The sequence below is a fragment of the Xenopus laevis genome, chromosome 1L (assembly GCF_017654675.1).
Source record: "Xenopus laevis strain J_2021 chromosome 1L, Xenopus_laevis_v10.1, whole genome shotgun sequence".
In the NCBI taxonomy this organism is placed as follows: Eukaryota; Metazoa; Chordata; class Amphibia; order Anura; family Pipidae; genus Xenopus; species Xenopus laevis.
The window spans coordinates 116702794-116723661 of record NC_054371.1 but is presented as its reverse complement, the minus strand read 5'-3'; the positions used below and the strand labels follow the sequence as shown (position 1 = coordinate 116723661).

General features: G+C 39.5%; 1 protein-coding gene and 1 long non-coding RNA gene across 2 annotated transcripts in view; one reads left to right on the top strand and one right to left on the bottom strand.

Annotated features, from left to right (window-relative positions):
• The window catches only part of LOC121393596, a 65022-nt gene that overhangs the window by 43626 nt on the left and 528 nt on the right, over positions 1 to 20868 (bottom strand). The window lies entirely within an intron of this gene.
• Positions 9667 to 20868, top strand: part of LOC108695267 (protein mono-ADP-ribosyltransferase PARP14-like) — a 35846-nt gene continuing 24644 nt past the window's right edge. The window contains exons 1-2 of the mRNA XM_041562484.1: positions 9667 to 9850; positions 20724 to 20818. Coding sequence (XP_041418418.1) covers positions 9679 to 9850; positions 20724 to 20818 — 267 coding nt within the window. The 5' untranslated portion in view covers positions 9667 to 9678. The remainder of the gene's footprint in view (positions 9851 to 20723; positions 20819 to 20868) is intronic.

The window sequence follows — 20868 nt, the reverse complement described above, 5'->3', positions numbered from 1 at the left end:
AAAATGCATACTGTTTAATTGTTGCTGTTTATTACATCTGCCCAAATGCTTTCCTACTATAGGGGGAATATGTGATGTTTATACAAATGGCCTGCAGGTGTCACTGTCTACATGACTTATACTGTGCATACTCCCTGACAGCGTGAAAGTGAAAGTTACTGTTGTGTAATGGCTGCACGAGAGCCTGCTAAAAAAGCACTGTTACACTCTACTCATCCTCGGCTACCCAAAACATAACATACCCCTAAAAATTTTTGGGGCAGGGCACTGACTTGAGCATGCTCAGTTTGCTCCTCTCTCCCTTCACCCTCTCCCCTCCCTGCTGAACTCTGAGCCCAGAACAATGAGTGAGCAGGGAGAGAATCAGACAGGAAGTTCTGTCACACCAAGTCAAAATGGCAGCTGCTATCCTAAACAAACAGACTGGAGCTGTTTACTCAGGTATGGTAAAGTATTCTACAGAATAAAAAGTGTTCTAGATTGCACTATTGTAGCTAAATCAACTGCCTCAGTAGCTTTCCTTTCTCCTTTCACAGATATTAGCAGTTTTAGACAGATGTATACCACTAGGCAGGCATCAACTCAACTCATTGGAGGTAGATTTCTCAGGCAATACTTGTCTTAAAGTGAAACAACCACAGTAAGGGAAGGGAAAGAGACTAGAACCATTGCCCTTTTTATTCTCTATAGGGGATCTTGACCACTAGCTGGTATTTCAATAGGTTAAATTAAAGGAGAAGGAAAGGTATTTTATACTTGGGCTGCCAAAAGTTAGGCACCTCAAATGATTCTATTAACTTACCTGATACCCAGGGCTGGTGCTCCTATTCCAGCAAGCACCATGGAGCGATCCTCTTCCAGCTTCTTCTTTCTTCTCGCGGCTGTGCATGCGCATTAGAGCAAAAAGCAGAACTTTAATGAAGAAGTCGGCAGGAAGAAAGAAGAGGCAGGAAGGTGATCGCTGCGTGGTGCTCACTGGAATAACCCTGGGCCGGTGCAGTTTTCTGCTGATAGGAGCACCGGCCCAGGGTGTCAGCTAAGTAGATACAATCACATGAGGATGCCTTACTTTTGGCACCACCAAGTAAAAACACCTTTCCTTCTGTAACAACTAGGGTTTACACCTTGGCTCGGTTATAAACCCGAACAAAGATTTTTTTTGCTCCAGACAGTTTTATTGAACAGGGGTCCCCAACCTTTTTTACTCGTGAGCAACATTTAAGTGTAAAAAGAGATGGAGCGCAACACAAGCATGGGGATGTCAAATAAGGGCTGTGATTGGCTGTTTGGTAGCCCATATGAGGACTGACAGCCTATAGGAGTCTCTGTTTGGCAGAACACCTGATTTTGATGAAACCAAAACTTTCCTCTAAGCCAGGAATTCAAAAATAAGCACCTGCTTTGAGGCCACTGGGAGCAACATCCAAAGGGTTGGCGAGCAACATGTTGCTCATGAGCTACTGGTTGGGGATCATTGTGCTTGAACATCTGGGCTTTCAAGTTCAAAACCGGGCAGGTGGCAGCTGATGGTATTTTTAGTAGTACCATTTTGACCTCGTGTAAGACAAAACTCAGTAAAGGAAAACCTTTAGTAATAGTCAGGCAATTTATTCATACATTATACAACATAACAGTTTTGTCTGGGTAAGCTGTTGGAGTAACACACAGAATGTCACCCAAGGACTTACCAAAGACCCACCTCTTGGTCCAGGCGTTATATAGCTTTCAGAAGGCATTTACAGTAATTGTGACAAGGGGTTCACTGAAATACCATACATGGTCTGGAGAGGAGACTTACTGGCATATATATTTATACATTCCTGTAAGATGTGCAGTTTTGCAACATAAGAGATTTCTGGTTTGAACTGTCCACAGCCTCGTAAACATCTGTTGGCTAAACATAACCATTGTGGTACAGACAGCTATTGAGCAACACTTCTGCAAAAGGGCATAAGAGACATGCTGACACTATGCTGACACTCTGGAATTTAAGTAACAGAGTGGTGATCATTTATTTGTATGGCCTAGTATAAGTTATATGAGTGACCATTGTCCACAGTTGACCATTAGCCCTTATAGTCCATCCTGCCTTGGGCCCTATAGCGTTATGGCGTCATAGAGGGCGGGGGTGACAACTATCAACCCTCTGACACTAGCCATTCGTCCGTTTTAGGATTTAGACCGTTCCAGATATATTTTATAATAACACAGCCCTACTACTAACTCGGTCATAACAGTGGTGTAAATGTATTCATGCTCTGCTTATAAACGCAATTGCTTAATCCACCTTATTTGATTCACTGTACTGCTTGAGTACTTATGCTTGTGTATTGTATAAATCTTTATTAATTATTCAAAACCTCTGCCTGATTGATTTGCAGTGTGAGATGCACCACACCCTTCCTCCAAAAAACATTACAAGAACCTAGCTGAGAAGGAGAGGGTCATATCATTATTTTGTACCTTGGGAGTAGCAAAAGTATATAGTTAGCTGTGCTGAAGTACATTTTCTTGAGAAAACCTCACCCTCAAACTGATGGGTAGGAACTGCAATCAAATATCTGTAAAATGCAAAATGTTTACAGTAACACAGATGTACTCAGAAGGACCATGTCTAACCTTTAAAAACCAGTTTGGCTTGTTTTGCTTTCAGTTTTCTGAAACCACTTCCCTGTCAGGTATATACAGTAGATTTGGATTTTTACCTGAGGGAAAGTTACTTTATTATTTGAATGTTAAACTGGTGGTTCATGGGTGTCCACAAAAGGGGAAACACTTACCTCCGCCCTGACTAGAAATATAACTTCTAATAACTAATCTTCTTTTAAACTACTAGAATAGACATATTGCATCCCAATATATAAGTGCTTCATTTATTATTGCCCAGATGTAAAAGTAAGACTAAGAGACACAAAATCCTATAGTGCTCATATAGTGCACTTATATGTTGGACAATGAGTCTGCTCTGCACATTGCAGCACATTAAAGGAGAACTAAACCCCCTAGTAACAAAGTCCCCTTAACTGCCTGCTGTCTCCCCCCTCCCCTCTCTCTCCCTGCACTGTGCATTAGTCTTTCGGGTCTGCTCTGCATTTTATGGGCACCTTTTTGATAAATGTACAGTGCGATAAGGGAGAGGGGAGGGGGGCGATGGCAGAAAGTTAAGGGGGGCTTTTGGTACTAGGGGGTTTAGTTCACCTTTAAAAATCAGTGAGAAGGACTGCACGGTCAGCCAAAAGACAGTACTTTAAGGGGTGGTTCACCTTTTAGTTAACTTTTAGTAAGTTATAGAAAGGCTAATTCTAAGCAACATTTTATTTGGTCTTCACTTTTTATTTTTTATAGTTTTTTAATTATTTGGCTTCTTCTTATGACAATTTCCAATAACAAATGGGTGTCACTGACCCCCTCTACAAAACAAATGCTGTGTAAGGCTACAAATGTATTGTCATGGCTACTTTTTTATTTCCAGGCCCACTTATATTCATATTCCAGTCTCTTATTCAAATATATGCATGGTTGCTAGTATAAGTTGGACCCTAGCAACTAGATTGCTGAAATTGCTCATTTGAGAGCTGCTGAATAAATTATATCACTCTGTACATCATACCAAAGGTTAATAAAAAGGTGAATGAAGCATGTGTTTGGGAGGTACTAGTGGTCATCTCCATGCAGCCCATGACCTTACTCCGATGAATACAGTGAAATACAGGTGTTTCTGTTTTCATAACACGTTTTGCGCTCCATTCTAGAAGTTTAAAGAGTTGCATCTTAGGGCACTCTTTGTCCCTCAAATCTGCGATGGGTCTCCCATAGGTAGGGTCATTCTATGGAAACAAAGGCCTTTGTGGAATCAAGTGCCTTCATTGCCTGCATAGCTATGTTGGTGTACAGTCTCCTAATGTTAATGTTAGTGACAGGCTTAAAGTTAGACAGAAACGGGTGAATTCGATCAATAATGTATCTTTGGAGTTGTGTGGTCATCAGTATTATTGCAAGTATTTTAGCATCAGTGTTTTTGAAGGAGATTGGCCTGTAGGAACTGCACTGGTCAGGGTTTTGGCTTCCCCAAATGAAGTGGGAAGGGCTCCAGATTCGAAAGAGTCTTGCAAAGTGGTTAGGAGATAGGGAGCTAATTGATCTAATTGACCAGTTGGATGGAAGGCCATCCATACCCGGAGTTTTATTAACAGTAAGGAATGATATAGGTGCTTTAACTTCCTCTATGGTTATAAGCTGATTGAGGGAGGCCTTATCACGAGGGTGTAGGCCATCATCACTCTTTATGGTCGATACAGCTGGTGGAGGGCATTGTGCTTTCATAAAATATGCTAGCAAAAATACCTCTGGGATTCATAAAGGAGATCCTTCTTTGTTAGGAAGGTATTCTGACGGTCTAAGGCATTATGTTTTCCTTGCAATAGTAAGTATGCCTCTGGTGTAGGGTTGGAGGTGTGGTCATTTTCTGCCTGAAGGGCTCCTGTTTTGCATGTTCAATTGTTTTTGTTTCTGGTGGCGATATAGACACAACCCCCCCCCCCCCGCATTGGATGTATCCCATAGGACTGCCTGAGAGGTTAAATTTGCATTTTGCACCCAATAATCTGTGTATGACTCGAAGTTAGCTGTCTGTACTCGTTTTTTTGGTTAGCCAAAATGACAGGTTCATTGACAGGAGTACTTTTCCCCCCCTCTGGATGTTTCCATCTCTAGGCATCTACTAGCTGGAGTGCTTCTGCCCATTGAGCTCATTTAGTTGGATCTGTGTCTTAGGAATGGAGGTGGTCGACTTGTGAAGTTAAAGTCTCCTAGGATTCATAGGGGGGAAGGTGGCAGTGTTACTAATTTGTTAGTAATCTGGTCTAACAATTCCTCAGAGTATGGTGGAGGCACCATGTCAGATTTTAAAATTTAATATAAAAAAATCTGTTTGGTCTTTCGAGAAATGGATTTCAGTGCAGAATTCTGTTGGAGCAGCACTATTAACTGAGGTCTGTTAAAAAAAAAATCATTTTTTCCCATGACAGTATCCCTTTAATAATATATGGTTGAGGGGGTACACTTGAGAGGACAATATGGGCTCAAAGTGGGCAGAACCAGTGATATACAGTAATTGTGCAGAAGAAGACAAAAGTTAAATCAACATATAAACAACATTTTAAACATTTCCCCGTTTCCTACCCTACCCAACCCCCAAACTTGGGTGGGTCTAGTACCCATAACAGTAGATCTTTTATTGGTGAAAGGAGAGGAGTCCCTATAAAACTATATCGTAGCTAGTGTCAGAACTTATAGGGCAGTAGTCCCATCCGACCCAGTTGTAATGCACTCTAGTGGTCTGTCGGAGTAAAAGCCGGAGCCTTGGCTAAGAGTGTGTGTGTCTGTGAGTTAGTTGTAAATAGGTGTCCCAGCTTGTCAGGATAAATGTCCCACCTGTTATCTCAAAAAGTAGGATACGTGAGAGGTGTGGATGTGTAATAGGACTGGGAGAATGACCCATATCCCTCTCCTTGAACTGAGGAAAGGAGGCAGCAAGTTCCCCAGTAGTCACATGAGGCTAATGAGTTGGGTTAGCAGAGAATCAGCAACAGTTAACGGGATTGGGTAGTTAGTCCCATCTCGGGCTATTGTTAGGAGATGGTCTCCGCAGGTCCCTTGCATTAAGTTAGGCATTAACTGCTGGTGTTGCAAAGAGGTGTGCTTGTTCAGCATCCAGAAACCTCGGTTTGGCTGGGAAGAGCATATTGTATTGAAGCTGTGCATCTCGCAGGCTTAACTTGTCTCTCTGGAAACTCGCTTTTTGCTTTTGAACTGCTATTCAGAAATCCGCATAGAAGAATATCTGGGAGTTGTTGTATTGTATTTTGCCTTTTTGACAAGCTTAGAGTGGCATCTCTATCCCTGTAGTTAAGGACTTTCAGTAGGAAGGGCCATGGGGGTGCTCTCTCCGTTATTTGTTAGCCTCAGCCTTTTGTGGTAGCCCAACAATCCGTACATTCTTGTGTCTGTGCCTATTCTTGAGGTTGTTGGATTTATCCAGGGCATTCTGGAATTGTAGTTGTAATACATGTATAGTGTTTTGTAAGGGAGATACTTGGTCCTCTAGTGTGGAGACTTTGTTTTCAACCTCTGTTGTTCTCTCCCTTATATTCTGTAATATTGCCTCAGTAATGAAATTTTTACTTTAGGAGCTTCAAGTTGTGCAGTGGCAGAAGTGCAGTTTTCCTGTATTTTGCCCCATCAGTTAATTTAATGTTGGTTCAGGGGGAGCCTGATTAGCTTGTGGAGAGCAGGGTGGTGAGTCGCAATCACCTTCTTTATTCAGCGTCTGTTGGGAGCTGTGTGCATAGCTTTCCAAGGACATTTTTTTTTTTTTTACCAAGGCCATGGTATCACTCTTCAATTTTGACTATACTTGCCCATGTGTGCGGTTTGTAAATAGTGCATTTTGGGTTGAAGTGTGAGAGGAAGCTGGCAGCTGCCCACAGAAGAATTTAGGTCAGCTGATTTAGACAGGATAGTATACTGGGTGTGGATTTCCAGGGACTTACAGTTGTTCACACCATCCTTATGGATTTATAATTGATGGTGAGTGCTTATCACTAACCACAAGGACTGAACAGCCAAGCACAGGGGTAGGGTACCCTCAGAATCAACTGTGAGTGTTGCCCCCTCACTGAGTAACACAGAGGGTTCCAGGGGGCAGGCAGAGTAGGGATACTATGCCAGGTGTAGTGCAGGGTGTCAGGCTGGCAGGTATCAGAATGTGCAGGGGGAAGCTGAGTGACTGCAGGCTCTTCAATAAAAACTGTATGCTCTTAGTCCAGAGTGCTTGGGAGCCTTGGGGCAAGTGGCCTTAGGTGAGTGGTCTAATGTGTAGCAAGGATTGTCACTGTCTGGATGCAGTATATTGGGGCTGCAGCATGGAGGTGGCAGGGCCAGTTGGGTTGCAGCAGGTAGGTGTCCCAGCCAAGGGCAAATGTTAGGGGCATCTCGGGGTCTCACAGTCACTCATCCTCTGCTGTACCACTCAGAGATCCTTCCTGCCCCTTCAACAGAGTGCTGCACATGGAGTTTGATGGATTTGCGCTTCTGGTTGGGCCATGTTCATGTGGCCCAGATGGTGTGGTGGGATGTCTGCTGTATAGAGGAGTGGTAGGTGTTGGGAGCCATGTAGTTGGAGGATGTAGGGAGATTTTGGATGGGTCCCAGGGAATGCCTAAAAAGCGCATCTGACATACATCACAACTGTACTGAGACAGTCCCAAATTTGACAGCTCAACCTGCAGTCCTGAATTGTTATTGAAATTTCCAAGTTTTTCTTTGATCTCCTGCACTGAACAGCCAGAAAATGATACAATGTTTCTGAAATGTAATTAAATAAGAGGCTTTGGCAGAGAGTCCAGGGCACTCAGCACTTGCACTTATATACATTTACAATACAATATACAATTTATAATAAGCAAAGCTACAATTGTAACTATTTAAGCTAAGCTGATGTCTTGGGGAAACTGTGAGTTGCAGCTTAAATGGCAATTCACCTTCATTAGAAAAACTGTAATAACTATAAAAAAAAAAAACACACAGAAATATGTTCAAACTTTCATAACCTGCAAAATTTTGTAAAATGAACATGGTAATTAGAGGGTGTGGCCACAAAAATGGGACTGCGGGTTGAGCTGTCAAAAGCGGGACTGTCCCGCTGAAAACGGGACAGTTGGGAGGTATGAAAGCATGTCTGAATTTAGCAATTTGTATAAAAATTTATGAAAGTTCTGAAAAATCACCTCTGAAACTTTCATTTTGCAATTACATATCTCCCACGTAGCGTTAGGTACAAAGAAAAAACATCCTAAATATGAATGCCAGGGTTCTACTGAACAGTTTGATGTCCATAGTGCATAGGATTACCAAAGTATCTGGTGTTTAGTAACCCCAAAATCAAGTTAGTGCATACAAATTGAAGAGGAAGTCACTTTAGCTACTACTGAATTGACATATTTACTGAGTTTTTTTGCAAAGTAAGACCCCCTAACAGTATGGAGACACTAGAAAACCATATATTTTTGTAAAGTACACATTGTGATGAATCCAAAATGGGTAAATACATCTTTTTACAACAAACCGCAAATACATGTTAAGCATTGAATCCAATGTTTCTTATGAAATTTCTGAAAATAGCCCCAAAGCTTGCATTTTACCCTATTGTATGTCACATAATTTATCAGTATAACATTTCCTAAATATACACACTTCTGGTGATAGCCTGACACAGTGTTAATCCATTAAAGGGTTCCTATCCACAGAGTAATGGCCCCATCACACCATTTCATTTCAGAAATCTGCATTAAAGTTCACTCTGAAGAACCACATTAACTCAGTGTTGCTTTATTTTTTTCTGCACTAAAAAAATAAAGCAACACTGAATCTATGTGGTTCTCCAGAGTGAACTTTAATGCAAATTTCATTTCCTAAATATGAACACCAGGGGTCTACTGAACACGTTGATGCCCAATATGCATAGAATTATTATGTGGCGTACAGAGGCACCCAAATGAAAATAGTGCATATGAATGTTCACGTCTGATACTCTGGCTGCTACAAGCCGGTTTGGTACTTAAAGGGTTAAAAGATCTATTATCTGTAAATTCATTATAAAAATTCTCCAGAATACATAAAGGCTATCTTCCATAGAGCCTGCTTTAAGCAAACAATTTAATTTTCCCCCCTTTCTTCTTCTCTGGAATAATAAAACATTACAATGTACTTGATGGTAAATAAGATGTATGAATTCATAAAAGTGGCAAAACAATACTATTGGGTTTATTTAATTTGTATGGTTTTTTTTAGCAGATTTAAGGGATGTAATCCAAATCATGGAAAGGTCCTGTATCCACAAAAACTCCTGGTGCCAAAGATTATACATAACAGATCCTATACTTGTATAATTATACAGTATTTTCACATAAGATACCCGTCCACAATAGACAATTAATAAGGCAGTGACTGAGCTTTCCAAAGTCTAATAATGTGAATTTAGGGAGCTGAATAAGAAGGATCTAAACAAACTGTGTTGGCATGCTCCATAACCCCTTTGTATTGCTGCTTTCTAATTCCATGATTCCCCATGAGTAGACAGGAAATATACAAAATACAATTTACATATATCATATATGTAAAAATTATGTATATTTCCTTTTCGCTATAATAATAAAACAGTGCCTTGCACTTGATCCCAACTAAGATATAATTAATCATTAGTGGAACACAGTCAGCCTATTGGGTTTATTTAATGTTTACATGATTTTCTAGTAGACTTAAGGTATGAAGACCCAAATTACAGAAATGTACGTTATCCGGAAAACCCCAATTCCTGAACATTCTGTATAACTGGTCTCATACCTGTATATTCCATATGACAACTACATAATATTTTAATAAAAGTATACGTCAGTGGTTGATGTGGCCTTCAGTTGTCTCTGTTTTAATATTAGTAAGGTACTTTATATAATTCTTTATATTGCATTTATTAGTATCTGTGGCATTTCAAGTGTTCTGGTAACCCTACCTTATGTTAAATATATAAAAGCAGGTAGCCTAAAAAGAAAGCAATTCCCCACCCTTTTCTTTTATCTGCTTTCACTTTCATTTGGCATTGAGCAAGGCTACACAGTTGACATGGATGTATACCCTTATTCCCTGGTTGTGGAAACGAACAGGGATTTAAATAAAAAGCAGCAGAGAGATCTGCAATATTACTTCTCCCTACGCAGAAAGTCCCAGGGAGGAGAGTGTGATCTGTCTTCAATCTCCTCCAAGCTATTTCGAGTAAGCTTCAGGGACAAGGAAGGTAAGACCTGTTTGCATTGCTATTAAGTGCTTGTGTTTAACATCTGCACTAGGACTGCAAGGACTGCAGAACAAAGTTGCTTTCCTGACTGGCTTGCAAAGTGAAGCAATTTTTCTCAGAAATTACTGTGCAGTTTGTTTATGTAAACCACAGTGTGTGTATATATATATATGTATATATATATATATATATATATATATATATATATATATTCCGGAGGTACCTGCACTCTGCCCATGTAAACAGCTTTGTGGGTGCTTGGTCCATTATTTATATATAACAATTCAAGGTGGACCAGCACACCAATTTCATCAATCAGCAAGCCCCAATGTGGGCCGAAACGTTGGATGCACAGTGATATTAAAATAAAATATTGGTGATTGATGAAATTGGTGTTCTGGTCCATCTTGTACCTTTATGTATATACAGTGTGTATATACATATATATATATATATATATATATATATATATATATATATATATATATATATATATATATAAAATATGAGTAGGGATGCACTGAATCCACTATTTTTAGGATTCGGTCAAATACTGAATCCTTTGTGAAAAATTTGGCAGAATAGCATAACCGAATCAGAACCCTATTGTGCATATGTAAATTAGGGAAATGAGGGGGAAAGAGTAAAAAAAAACCAGTAAAATATTTTTGACTTCCTTGTTTGTGTGACAGAAAGCCACATGATTTTTTGGATTTGGATTCAGTTTGGCTAAACACTTTGATTTGGATGAATCCGGTTTCCTGTTGAAAAAGGTTGAATCTGGCCAAATCCCAAACCAAATCCAGAATTCGGTGCATCCCTAATATATAGTGTGCTTCCCACACTATGGTGCCTTTTCTGTTTAGCTGTCAAGTATTCTAGCAATCCTTACTGTGAAAGTTTGTCTGTTATACATGTGTACTAAGAACACATTACTGTTGCAGTCACACAAAGTTTCCTACAGATGTTTCCTCGTAGTTCTTTTCATGAAACCTTTAAGTTTAGCCTAATCTGGTCTAGCCTGCCCCTTCTGGGAAATTTAGGTCCGGCTAGATCAACAGGTCTCAACTGGGTTTGGCTCACCTGCTCTGCTGTATGTGAACAAAAAGGAGGAATGGAAAGAAGGCTAGATGTTTGTATATAAAGAGAATAGACTATGAAAATAAGGAATATGAGTAAGGAGAAGAGGACAAATAATGTGGAGAGTAAACCTATGGTCTTTGGTTTTCTGGTGGGCCCTTAGCATCCCAGACTCACACTGGCTATAAAGTACACATAACCTACATGTTACATTGCTGCATCTTTTTTCTATAAAAATATGATTTTTCAGTTGTTTCCGTTTAGCACAGCTGGTGAGTCTGAGCTAGTGCTCTGCAAAACTGGATATTGTGAAAATTGTTTTAAAGGGGTTGTTCAACTAAGGGGCATATTTATCAAGGGTGGAATTTCAAACTGAAAAAACTTCCAAATTCGAATTCAAAAAGACCAACCGAAATTAAGTCGAAGTTTTTTTTGGTCGAATAGGTCAGTTTTCAATCGAATAGGTCCGTATTCTGCTGAATTTGAATCGATGTAATAGCACATTCGATCAAATTCGATTTGAAGTTTTTCCCCAAAAAAACTTAGATTTTTCAAAGTCCACCAATTGACTCCAAATAGGTTCTAGGAGGTCCCCCATAGGCTAAAACAGCAATTTCGTTTTGGATGGTGAATGGTCGAAGTCGAATTTTTAAAGAGACAGTACATGATAAATTTCGATATTCAAATTTTTATTTCAAATTTCGAATTCAATTTGGACTATTCCCTAGTCGAAGTACACAAAAAATAGCTTGAAAATCTAATTTTATATCGGTTCTTAATTAGCATCTGGAAGTTGCTTGTCAGTGGTGTTAAATCCAGTGTGTAAATGAAGCAACCCTTGATTTAACAGCAATCTCTCCCATAGTGTCTGCACTGAGGAAGCCTTGTTATTTCTTCTCTACCTCATTGGTAATCATTTACACCAATTTAATTTCTTCAAGAGAGTCAAGCACATTGTAATAATGCTGATAAGTGCTAGGAAAGCACATGGGTATTGGCAAAAAAACTAAAAAATCCTGCACAGTGGGTCACATGTCCATTCAGTGGAAAAAATACTAGCCTTCATATATTTTTATATTTCTTCCCTATTAATAATATTGGCATCAAGCATCATTTCTAGTGGCCAGGTGGCTACCCACTTGCACACTAAACTGTAAACCATGATTTTCCAACTACTACTATAGTAAAAACAATTTTAATGAAAGTAAAGTAAAATCATTTCTGCCCTATGTTATATTGAAAGCTTGCATGAACTAGCAGTATAAATACAGTATATGCCATCACATATTCCCCCACCCCATCTAGTTCCACAGTCCTATTTGCTAAATCATGTACTTCCTATAATCATTAATAGTGATGTTTATAATATAATATAGTAAATAAAGTGTCCCCTATTGTAAAATATATTTATATTATGAGTCCCCAAGGAGTTTCATGACCATATACAGGCCATGGAACTCTCAGGTTACTTATAATATTGAACAGGAGGCACTTTTTTATTATAATATTCGTTTCATTGAGTCACGTGACAGAAATGACATCACTAAGCATCACTGACGGTATGGCTTAGAGCAGTAGGGAACGTGGCCTAATATTAGCTTCAGTGTGGCCTATGGAAAGCAGCAAATATTTCAAAGCCAGGCAAGGCAGCACCAGAGGCAATACTTTATGTTTGACCATAGCATTTACCTAAATGTCATACAAATATGTGTTCCTCTGTAACATGTACTCAGAGAAGTTGTTTACGTTCTCTGATGGCAATACATATTGTTAAATCTATTGCACAAGCTTGCCAACCTAAAATATGTTGTGCATATGTTTTCATAAAATAATAAAGAAAAATAGTCCACAGTGCAGAGCATGTGAACAATAGGCGTAAGTAAATACAGGGCGTTTTCTTTTTTTGTTTTTCTTTCCTTTTCTCATTTTTCTTTTGTTTTGTAACTGACCTTGAAGCACTTAAAAATAAGAAGTAAGAAAATGTCTGAATGTAAAATTAAGCTTCGACTTTACATTCTAACATTTTACATTTTGCCCAGCTTATACCATTTCCCAAACGTTCTACTAAACTGGGGCTGATTTACTTATGATCAAGCCAAATTTTATATTTTATGATTGCAATTCCTGTTTCCACCCTTTGATACACATAAACATGCCCTATGTTTACCCGTAGGCTGAAAAACAGTCTGGTCTGGCTGGTCTTTCAAGATTATGCATTTAAAGGCACTAAGGTGTCAGTCTAATAAAGTTCATACGAATTGTCTATAACCCATCACACATTAGTGCTGAGAATATTCTTGCGACAAAATTAACGCCGCTCGCTCGTTTACTAAAGTGACAAGAGACAAATTAGTCTTGCGATAAGTGGTTATTACGCAAGCGTAGCAGTTTGTTTCAGCGTTATTTCTGCCGAATTGTGAGTTTTTTGGAGCTCATTTAGGTCAACTGCATAATCTGCTTTAAATCTTGCAGATTTTTTTTGGCACCACTGCTAATGGCCAGACTAATAAATATACTGTATATATGAATGAATTTATATAAAATTTTATTCATTACCATTTTAAAATGTGATATTAAATATACTTACGGCCAATTAAGTACTTTCAGAAATAAATGATTTGCCCATTATATTAATTTTTCTTAATGAATTCACTAAAAATACATTTATAAGTATCATTGTTTCCTAGTGCAATCACAAATTTTCGATGCTTATGTTTAAAAATCTGACTATACTCCTCTTTTACTATACAATTTCTGTCTTTTTTTCACATAACGCCACTCTGTGGGTCGCGATAAAAATTGGCGACAATTTTGTCTATATTTGGCAACAATTCTGGCATTAATCTTATGTAGCATGACAATTTACGTAGCATGAATGCGATGATAGGTGTTAATATATATGTTTGCCAGACTATTTGCTATGAGAGAAGTGCTCGCACTTTAGTAAACTTGCTCTTGTAGATTTTGTGGCTTTTTTCTGGCGCAGGCTATTATTATTCCTTCTTTGCTAACTGATTACCAACAAGAACAAATCAAACTTACGAGGGCATGGTGGACTGTCTCCACCTATGAGAAATATGTTGACAGTAACATTATATCTAGGGGGTTACGCATAAAAATTCTCCCAACCTTTGAAACACATGATGAGAACTTCAAGTCTAGGTGGGAAGAGGTACTACACAAATGCTCGATGCAACTATTGAATTTAGCATGCGAACATGAAAGACGTGTGGTATCCGAATTAACGACTAAAATAAAGGACATTGAGAAACAGCTAGCCGAATTTTCCCAAAATGAACTGTAAATTACACGTATGTCCAGAATTAATTCTGAAATAGATTGAGTAGCTCAAGAGATAATAGATAGGAAAAGACAAAAATATATTCGGGATACCACTGATTACACAATTGGGACTATCTATAAATGGGGTCGGAAGGGGGCTAATAAGGACATGTCCAACAGCGACTATTCCAGATCAGAAAGGTCAGGGGAAGAAACCACGACCCGTACAGGGCAAGCACAGATGACTGAACCCTCTGTTTTAGGGGTAAGAGGGGGGGAGAGAATTAAGAGATCGCGAAAAGTGGGCCTACCGTTGACAGAATCATTTTAGAGATACTAAATATTATCAACCTCAGTAGCCATGTACTTACCCCAACCCAAAATACAATTCTAAAGAAGGGTTTATCCTTCTCCCCCATGCATGACATCAACATTTTTTCCCTATACAAAGACCTTTTTCTGTTTTGTCGGAAACTGCTTCTTAAAAAATATTTTCACAGAGACACTGACCCAGAGGGACGAGTTTTGGCCAATCCCCTCATGGCCATCTGTGATTCACAAAACCCATATGACTTAGCCCATACGTCAGTAACCGCAACACAAGAGCAGTCAACCTTGGATCAGGCTATTAATGATCTACAAGATCTACTGTTAGAGCAAACAGAACCAACTCAAATGCTGAAGCCTAAGAGCAAATTTATGTCCCCTAGGAGCACTATCTCTGCTGTCACTACGTTTGGGGAATTGGTGATGAGAGACTTTATGAGCATGCCCAATAACAGTAGCGATAATCTAAACATGGCCGACAGGCTAGCATTACAAGAGATTGCCTCCTGGGAGGATGTGGTTATTAAGCCTTCAGATAAAGGCGGCAACATTGTCATATGGCCAAGAGTTATGTACCTTACGGAGGCTCTCAAGCAACTTAACGATACCTCCTGTTACAAAAAACTCCCATCCGATCCCTCTGTGAGATTCAGGTCCCTGTACAATGGATTGATCACTGATAGTTACCAGACAGGTTTAATTTCTAAGAATGAATACAAAGCATTACTGAATGAGACTTCTGTGACTCCAACTTTCTATATGCTGCCCAAAGTACATAAAAACCTACAGAAACCACCTGGTCGACCGATTGTCTCTGGCAATGGCAATATTTGCGAGATGGCTAGCCAGTATATTGATATCAAATTACGACAATTTGTGGTAACGTTACCATCATACATCCGTGACACCGGTGACCTATTACACAAACTTTCACCAGTGAGAGTAGACAAAGTGACCCTGCTGGTTGGCTGTGATGTCGAATCATTGTATTCCTCTATCTCACATAAACAGGGCATTAGAGCAATCCTTTTTTTTATGGAAACAGAAAGCATGTGGGGAGGTGAATATAGAGATTTCTTGGCGGACCTCACAGATTTTTGCCTCAATCATAATTTCTTCACATTCCATGACAAGTTTTATTAACTGGTTAGGGGTGTCGCAATGGGTGCGGCCTTTGCACCCACATATGCAAACCTATTTATGGGATGGTGGGAGGCGAACTATGTTTTTGGTGATCAGATGACCCCGTATCTCCAACATATCTCACACTGGTTTCGTTATATTGACGACCTGATATTCCTTTGGACAGGAGATATGGCAGCCCTGACTGAATTTTTGAACCTTCTCAATGAGAATGATTTGAATATCAGATTAACCCACACAATCAGTGATAAAAGCTTAGACTTCCTTGATGTGACATTGATTATTCAGGAAGATGGTTCTATCAGTACTGATCTATTCCGCAAAACAACTGCGACCAATTCTATTTTGCATTTTGATAGTCACCATCCCATTTCCACCAAAAGAGGTATTCCAATTGGTGAATTTTTGCGTCTAAGACGCAATTGCTCAGATCTATCAGTTTTCAAATCAAGGGCAGGTGAACTAACTAAACGCCTACAAGAAAGAGGATATTCATTGAATATCATTCGGCGAGCGTACTCTAGAGCTCTGAAAACTTCTCGAAACTCCTTACTAGAGGGCCGCAAACGAGCAACATAAGATGCAGATCAACCTGTCCGCTTTATCGGTACTTATTGCACAAAGTGGTCAACTATTGATAGTATACTGAAGAAACACTGGCACATTCTACATACAGACCCCACATTGGAGAAACTACTGGGTCCAAGACCCTTGACCTGTTGCCGCAGGGCACCGAACTTAAGGGATCGATTAGTAAAAATCCATTTCTCCAGACCACCAACCAAACCCACACGAGTAGGCACCTTTGCCTGTGGTAAATGTAGGGCTTGCGGCCTTATATATAATCAGAATACTGTCACTGACAGGTTTGGCAAGATACATAAGATCACCCAGTCATTTACTTGCACGACTGCTAATGTGATCTATATGCTATTGTGTCCATGTAATAAATTCTACATTGGCAAAACTAACAGGCCTCTTAAGAAACGCCTTCTGGAGCATGTCTCTAGTATCGAAAATGCACCAGAATGGGTTAAGAATCACAGAAAATTACCACCTGTCAGTCGGCACTTCATGGAATTCCACAATAATTCCAGTACTGATCTTAGAGCAATGGGTCTTGCCAAAGTTTCCCTTGGGATTAGAGGTGGTGATATCGAAACGGCATTACTATCTAGAGAAAGCGAATGGATCTTCAAAATGAATGCATTAGGCCCAATGGGACTCAATGAGAGTATTACAATGAATGTATTCATTTGAGGATATTCACTATTCATATGGGAACTGGTAGACAAATAGTTTTCACTCTGTTGCCTTGTCCTATCTGTTAAAATCACAATGTTACAATGATCACTGGAAACAGTAACACTCTTAAGTGATGCTTTGTATCCTTTTCCTCTGGCACTTAATGATTTTATGGTGCCTAATCCTTCTCTCCATGACTAAGTCTCATACACACATGCGCTCTAGTTGAGGGCTCATCAGGCAAGTTTCTGCAAAATGAGGCATAAGTAAATCAAGATCTCTCCACGGACACTACTAGCAGCGATGACAATGGTGCCATTTTTATTCACAGCGCATATGTATATGCACATTTAATGTGGGTATGGCAGCTGTTACTGCATTTGCGATAGGTGACAGGTTACACTAGCCTCATTATCAATTGTCTATCTAATCGTACCGGCGCAGTCGGTTGAGTGACGGGTCTGATCCTCCTTCCAGTGACGCACCGACCCGTGATTGGCCGGTTTGAATCTCAATGGCTCTATGCTCGTCTATTTATAGGGGCGAGCTTTTGGCAGCCCAATGCCTTTGACAAAGCCTGCTTTACGTGGGTGAAACGTGCGTCAGGTGCATTTTAGTTTGGTTAGGCAGGGTGACTGAATCACAAATTATTTAGGCCACGGCTTTGCTCCACGAATGGGAGAGAATCTCTGTGGGTGAAGGGGTGGGCGATCTACGGAACTGCTGCCTGGGTAGTCTAGATTTATGCGGCAAAAGTACCACCATCGACTTTGTATTATTAATTAGTGGATCAATTTTTGATGCCACCTAGACACAGTAATTCCTCCAAAGCAACGGAGGGGTACGTTTGAGGGTGAATGGGTGGCGGATCTATTCAGACTACGAATTGTTGGGTGGTCGATTAGCAAGGGGGAAAGAGGTTGCTCATATTGTTCACAGCCTACGAGACCCTTGTTTTCTTCTGCTTTATGCGAGTATCGCAGCTGTGCTCCACACCATGCCATTGCAGTTAGTTACTATAAACTGGAGTGGTTCACTGCAGATTCTATATATTAGCGTTATATTTGACCCAGGGGTGGCAAAGTTCGCTATACCTAACCAGGGTTCATTGTCTCCCTGTGTCTAACTTGGTTTTAAATGCTCTTCTGGAATAATCTCTTTTTTGATTAATTATCAGTAAAAGTTAAGTTTTAACCTTGTTCCGTGGGTTCCAAGGCTCCTGGATGGGGTGGTGCAGTTTCAAGGGTTAAGTTTTCCTCTCTCCTTTGTCTCAATACTCAATGGCACCTAAGTAAACCGATGCCTTAGTTCGCCAATAAGCAGGTAGAGTTTACTGGTTGCCTGTTTAAAAGCAAACATCTTATTGGTTGCCATGAGTTACTGCTATTGGGCAAACTTTATGCCTTTTATTATATATGGGGGCATGTTTATTGGGGCATATTTTTCAAGGGGTGAAAACATAACTCACCTCAGGAAGGTAGGGACACTGGAAGGGGAAACTAGGAGGAGCACAGAGTGTGGAGAGAACGGTCAGGGAAAAAAAAACAAAGTTCTAACTTGCAGTCTGGCATCCTTTATGTTTGACCATATTCTTTACCTAAATGGTCATACAAATATGTGTTCCTCTGTAACAAGAAATGTTGCTTATGTTCTCTAATGGCAAGACATATTATCTATTGCACAACTCGCCACCCTTTAAAAATATGTGCATTTCTAAAATAATAAAGAAAAATAGTCCACAGTCCAGAGCATATGAACAATAGGCGTAAGTAAATACAGGGCGTTTTCTTTTTTTTTTTTTTTCTTACCTTTTCTTATCTTTCTTTTGTTTTGTTACTGAACTTAAGGGCATAGACACAGTCAGATTCAGGGAGATAGCCACCCGGCGACAAAGCTCCTCTTCTTTGGGGCGACTAATCTCCCCGAACTGCCTTCCCCTGCCTTCCTACCGGCTAGAATGAAAATTGCCTGTGGGATGGCACTCGGAGCACTTAGTTTTCCGAAGTTGCCTCACGATGAAACTTCGGGCAACATCGGAAAACAAAGTGCTCTGAGTGCCATCCAACACGCAATATTCTAGCCAGCAGGGGAGACATTTCGGGGAGATTAGTCGCCCTGAAGAAGAGGAGATTTGTTGCCGGGCGGCTAATCTCCCCAAAACTGACCATGTTTCTCTGCCCTAAAGTACTTAACAATAAGAAGTAAGAAATTGTCTGCATGTAAAATTAAGCTTTGACTTTATATTCTAACATTTTACATTTTGCCCAGCTTATACCATTTCCCAAACGTTCTACTAAACTGCTGATTTACTAATGATCAATCCAAATCATTATTATATTCTATTATTGCAATTCCTGTCAGCTCTGTTTTCACCCTTTGATAAACATAAATATGCTCTACATTTATCCGCAGGCTGAAAAACAGTCTGGTCTGGCTGAAGTCTTTCAAGATTATGCATTAAAAGGCACTAAGGGGTCAGTTTACTAAAGTTCATACGAATTGTCTATAACCCATCACTCATTATTGCTGAGAATATTCTTGCGCCATAATTAACGCCGCTCGCTCGTTTACTAAAGTGACAAGAGACAAATTAGTCTTGCTATAAGTTGTTATTACGCAAGCGTAGCAGTTCATTTCAGCGTTATTTCTGGCGAATTGTGAGTTTTTTGTAGCTCATTTAGGTCAACTGCATAATCTGCTTTAAATCTTGCAGATTTTTTTTGGCACCACTGCTAATGGCCACACTAATAAATATACTGTATATATGAATGAGTTTATATAAAATTGTATTTATTACCAGTTTAAAATGTGATATTAAATATACTTACAGCCAATTAAATACTTTCAGAAATTATTTGCCCATTATATAAATTTTTCTTAATGAATTCACTAAAAATACATTTCTAAGTATCATTCTTTCCCAGTGCAATCACTAATTTCCGATGCTTATGTTTAAAAAACTGACTATACTCCTCTTTTACTATTCAATTTCTGTCTTTTTTTCACAAAACGCTCTGTGGGTGCGATAAAAATTGGCGACAATTCTGCCAATAATCTTACATAGCATGACAACTTACGTAGCATGAATGCGATAATAGACGTTAATATATATGTTCGCCAGAATATTCACAATGACAGAAGTGCTCGCACTTTAGTAAACTTGCTCTTGCGGATTTTGAGGCTTTTTTCTGGCGCAGGCTATTATCGCTGCTTATCGCACCTTAGTAAACTGATGCCTTAGTTCGCCAATAAGCAGGTAGAGTTTACTGGTTGCCTGTTTAAAAGCAAACATCTTATTGGTTGCTATGAGTTACTGCTATTGGGCAAACTTGGTGCCTTTTATTATATATGGGGGCATGTTTATTAGGGCATAATAATCAAGGGGTGAAAACATAACTCACCTCAGGAAGATAGGGACACAGGAAGGGGAAACGAGGAGGAGGAGGAGCAGAGTGTGGAGAGAACGGTCAGGAAAAAAAGTTCTAACTTGCAGTCTGGCATCAATGTGTGGATTTTTCTACTTCTGCTAAACCCTGAAATAGGTCATAACAACCATTGAAGCAAATACCAACTCTGAATGCAGAAAACATCGATCAAGACTGATTTATTTCTGCAGTTAACATTGGAAGTACAGTTAATAACCTATCCAGCCTTTGTGATCAGTTCACAAACTGCTTTGACATACTGGTTAGTTTTGTGGCAAAGCCATAGAATATTTATAATATCATGTTGTTATTATTATAATATATAATTTTTACATTAGAGTTGTCTAAATGATATTTGCTTTATAATGTAGCTTGGAACAGAGTCCTAAATTACAAAGAACATGAACTGGAGTCTGATGGGGAATTAATTTCACTGATTATTCAAAGAGAAGAGAACACAGAAGAGGTAAGTTTAGTTTTAACATCAAGAATAAAGGGAGATTATCAACTTTATTT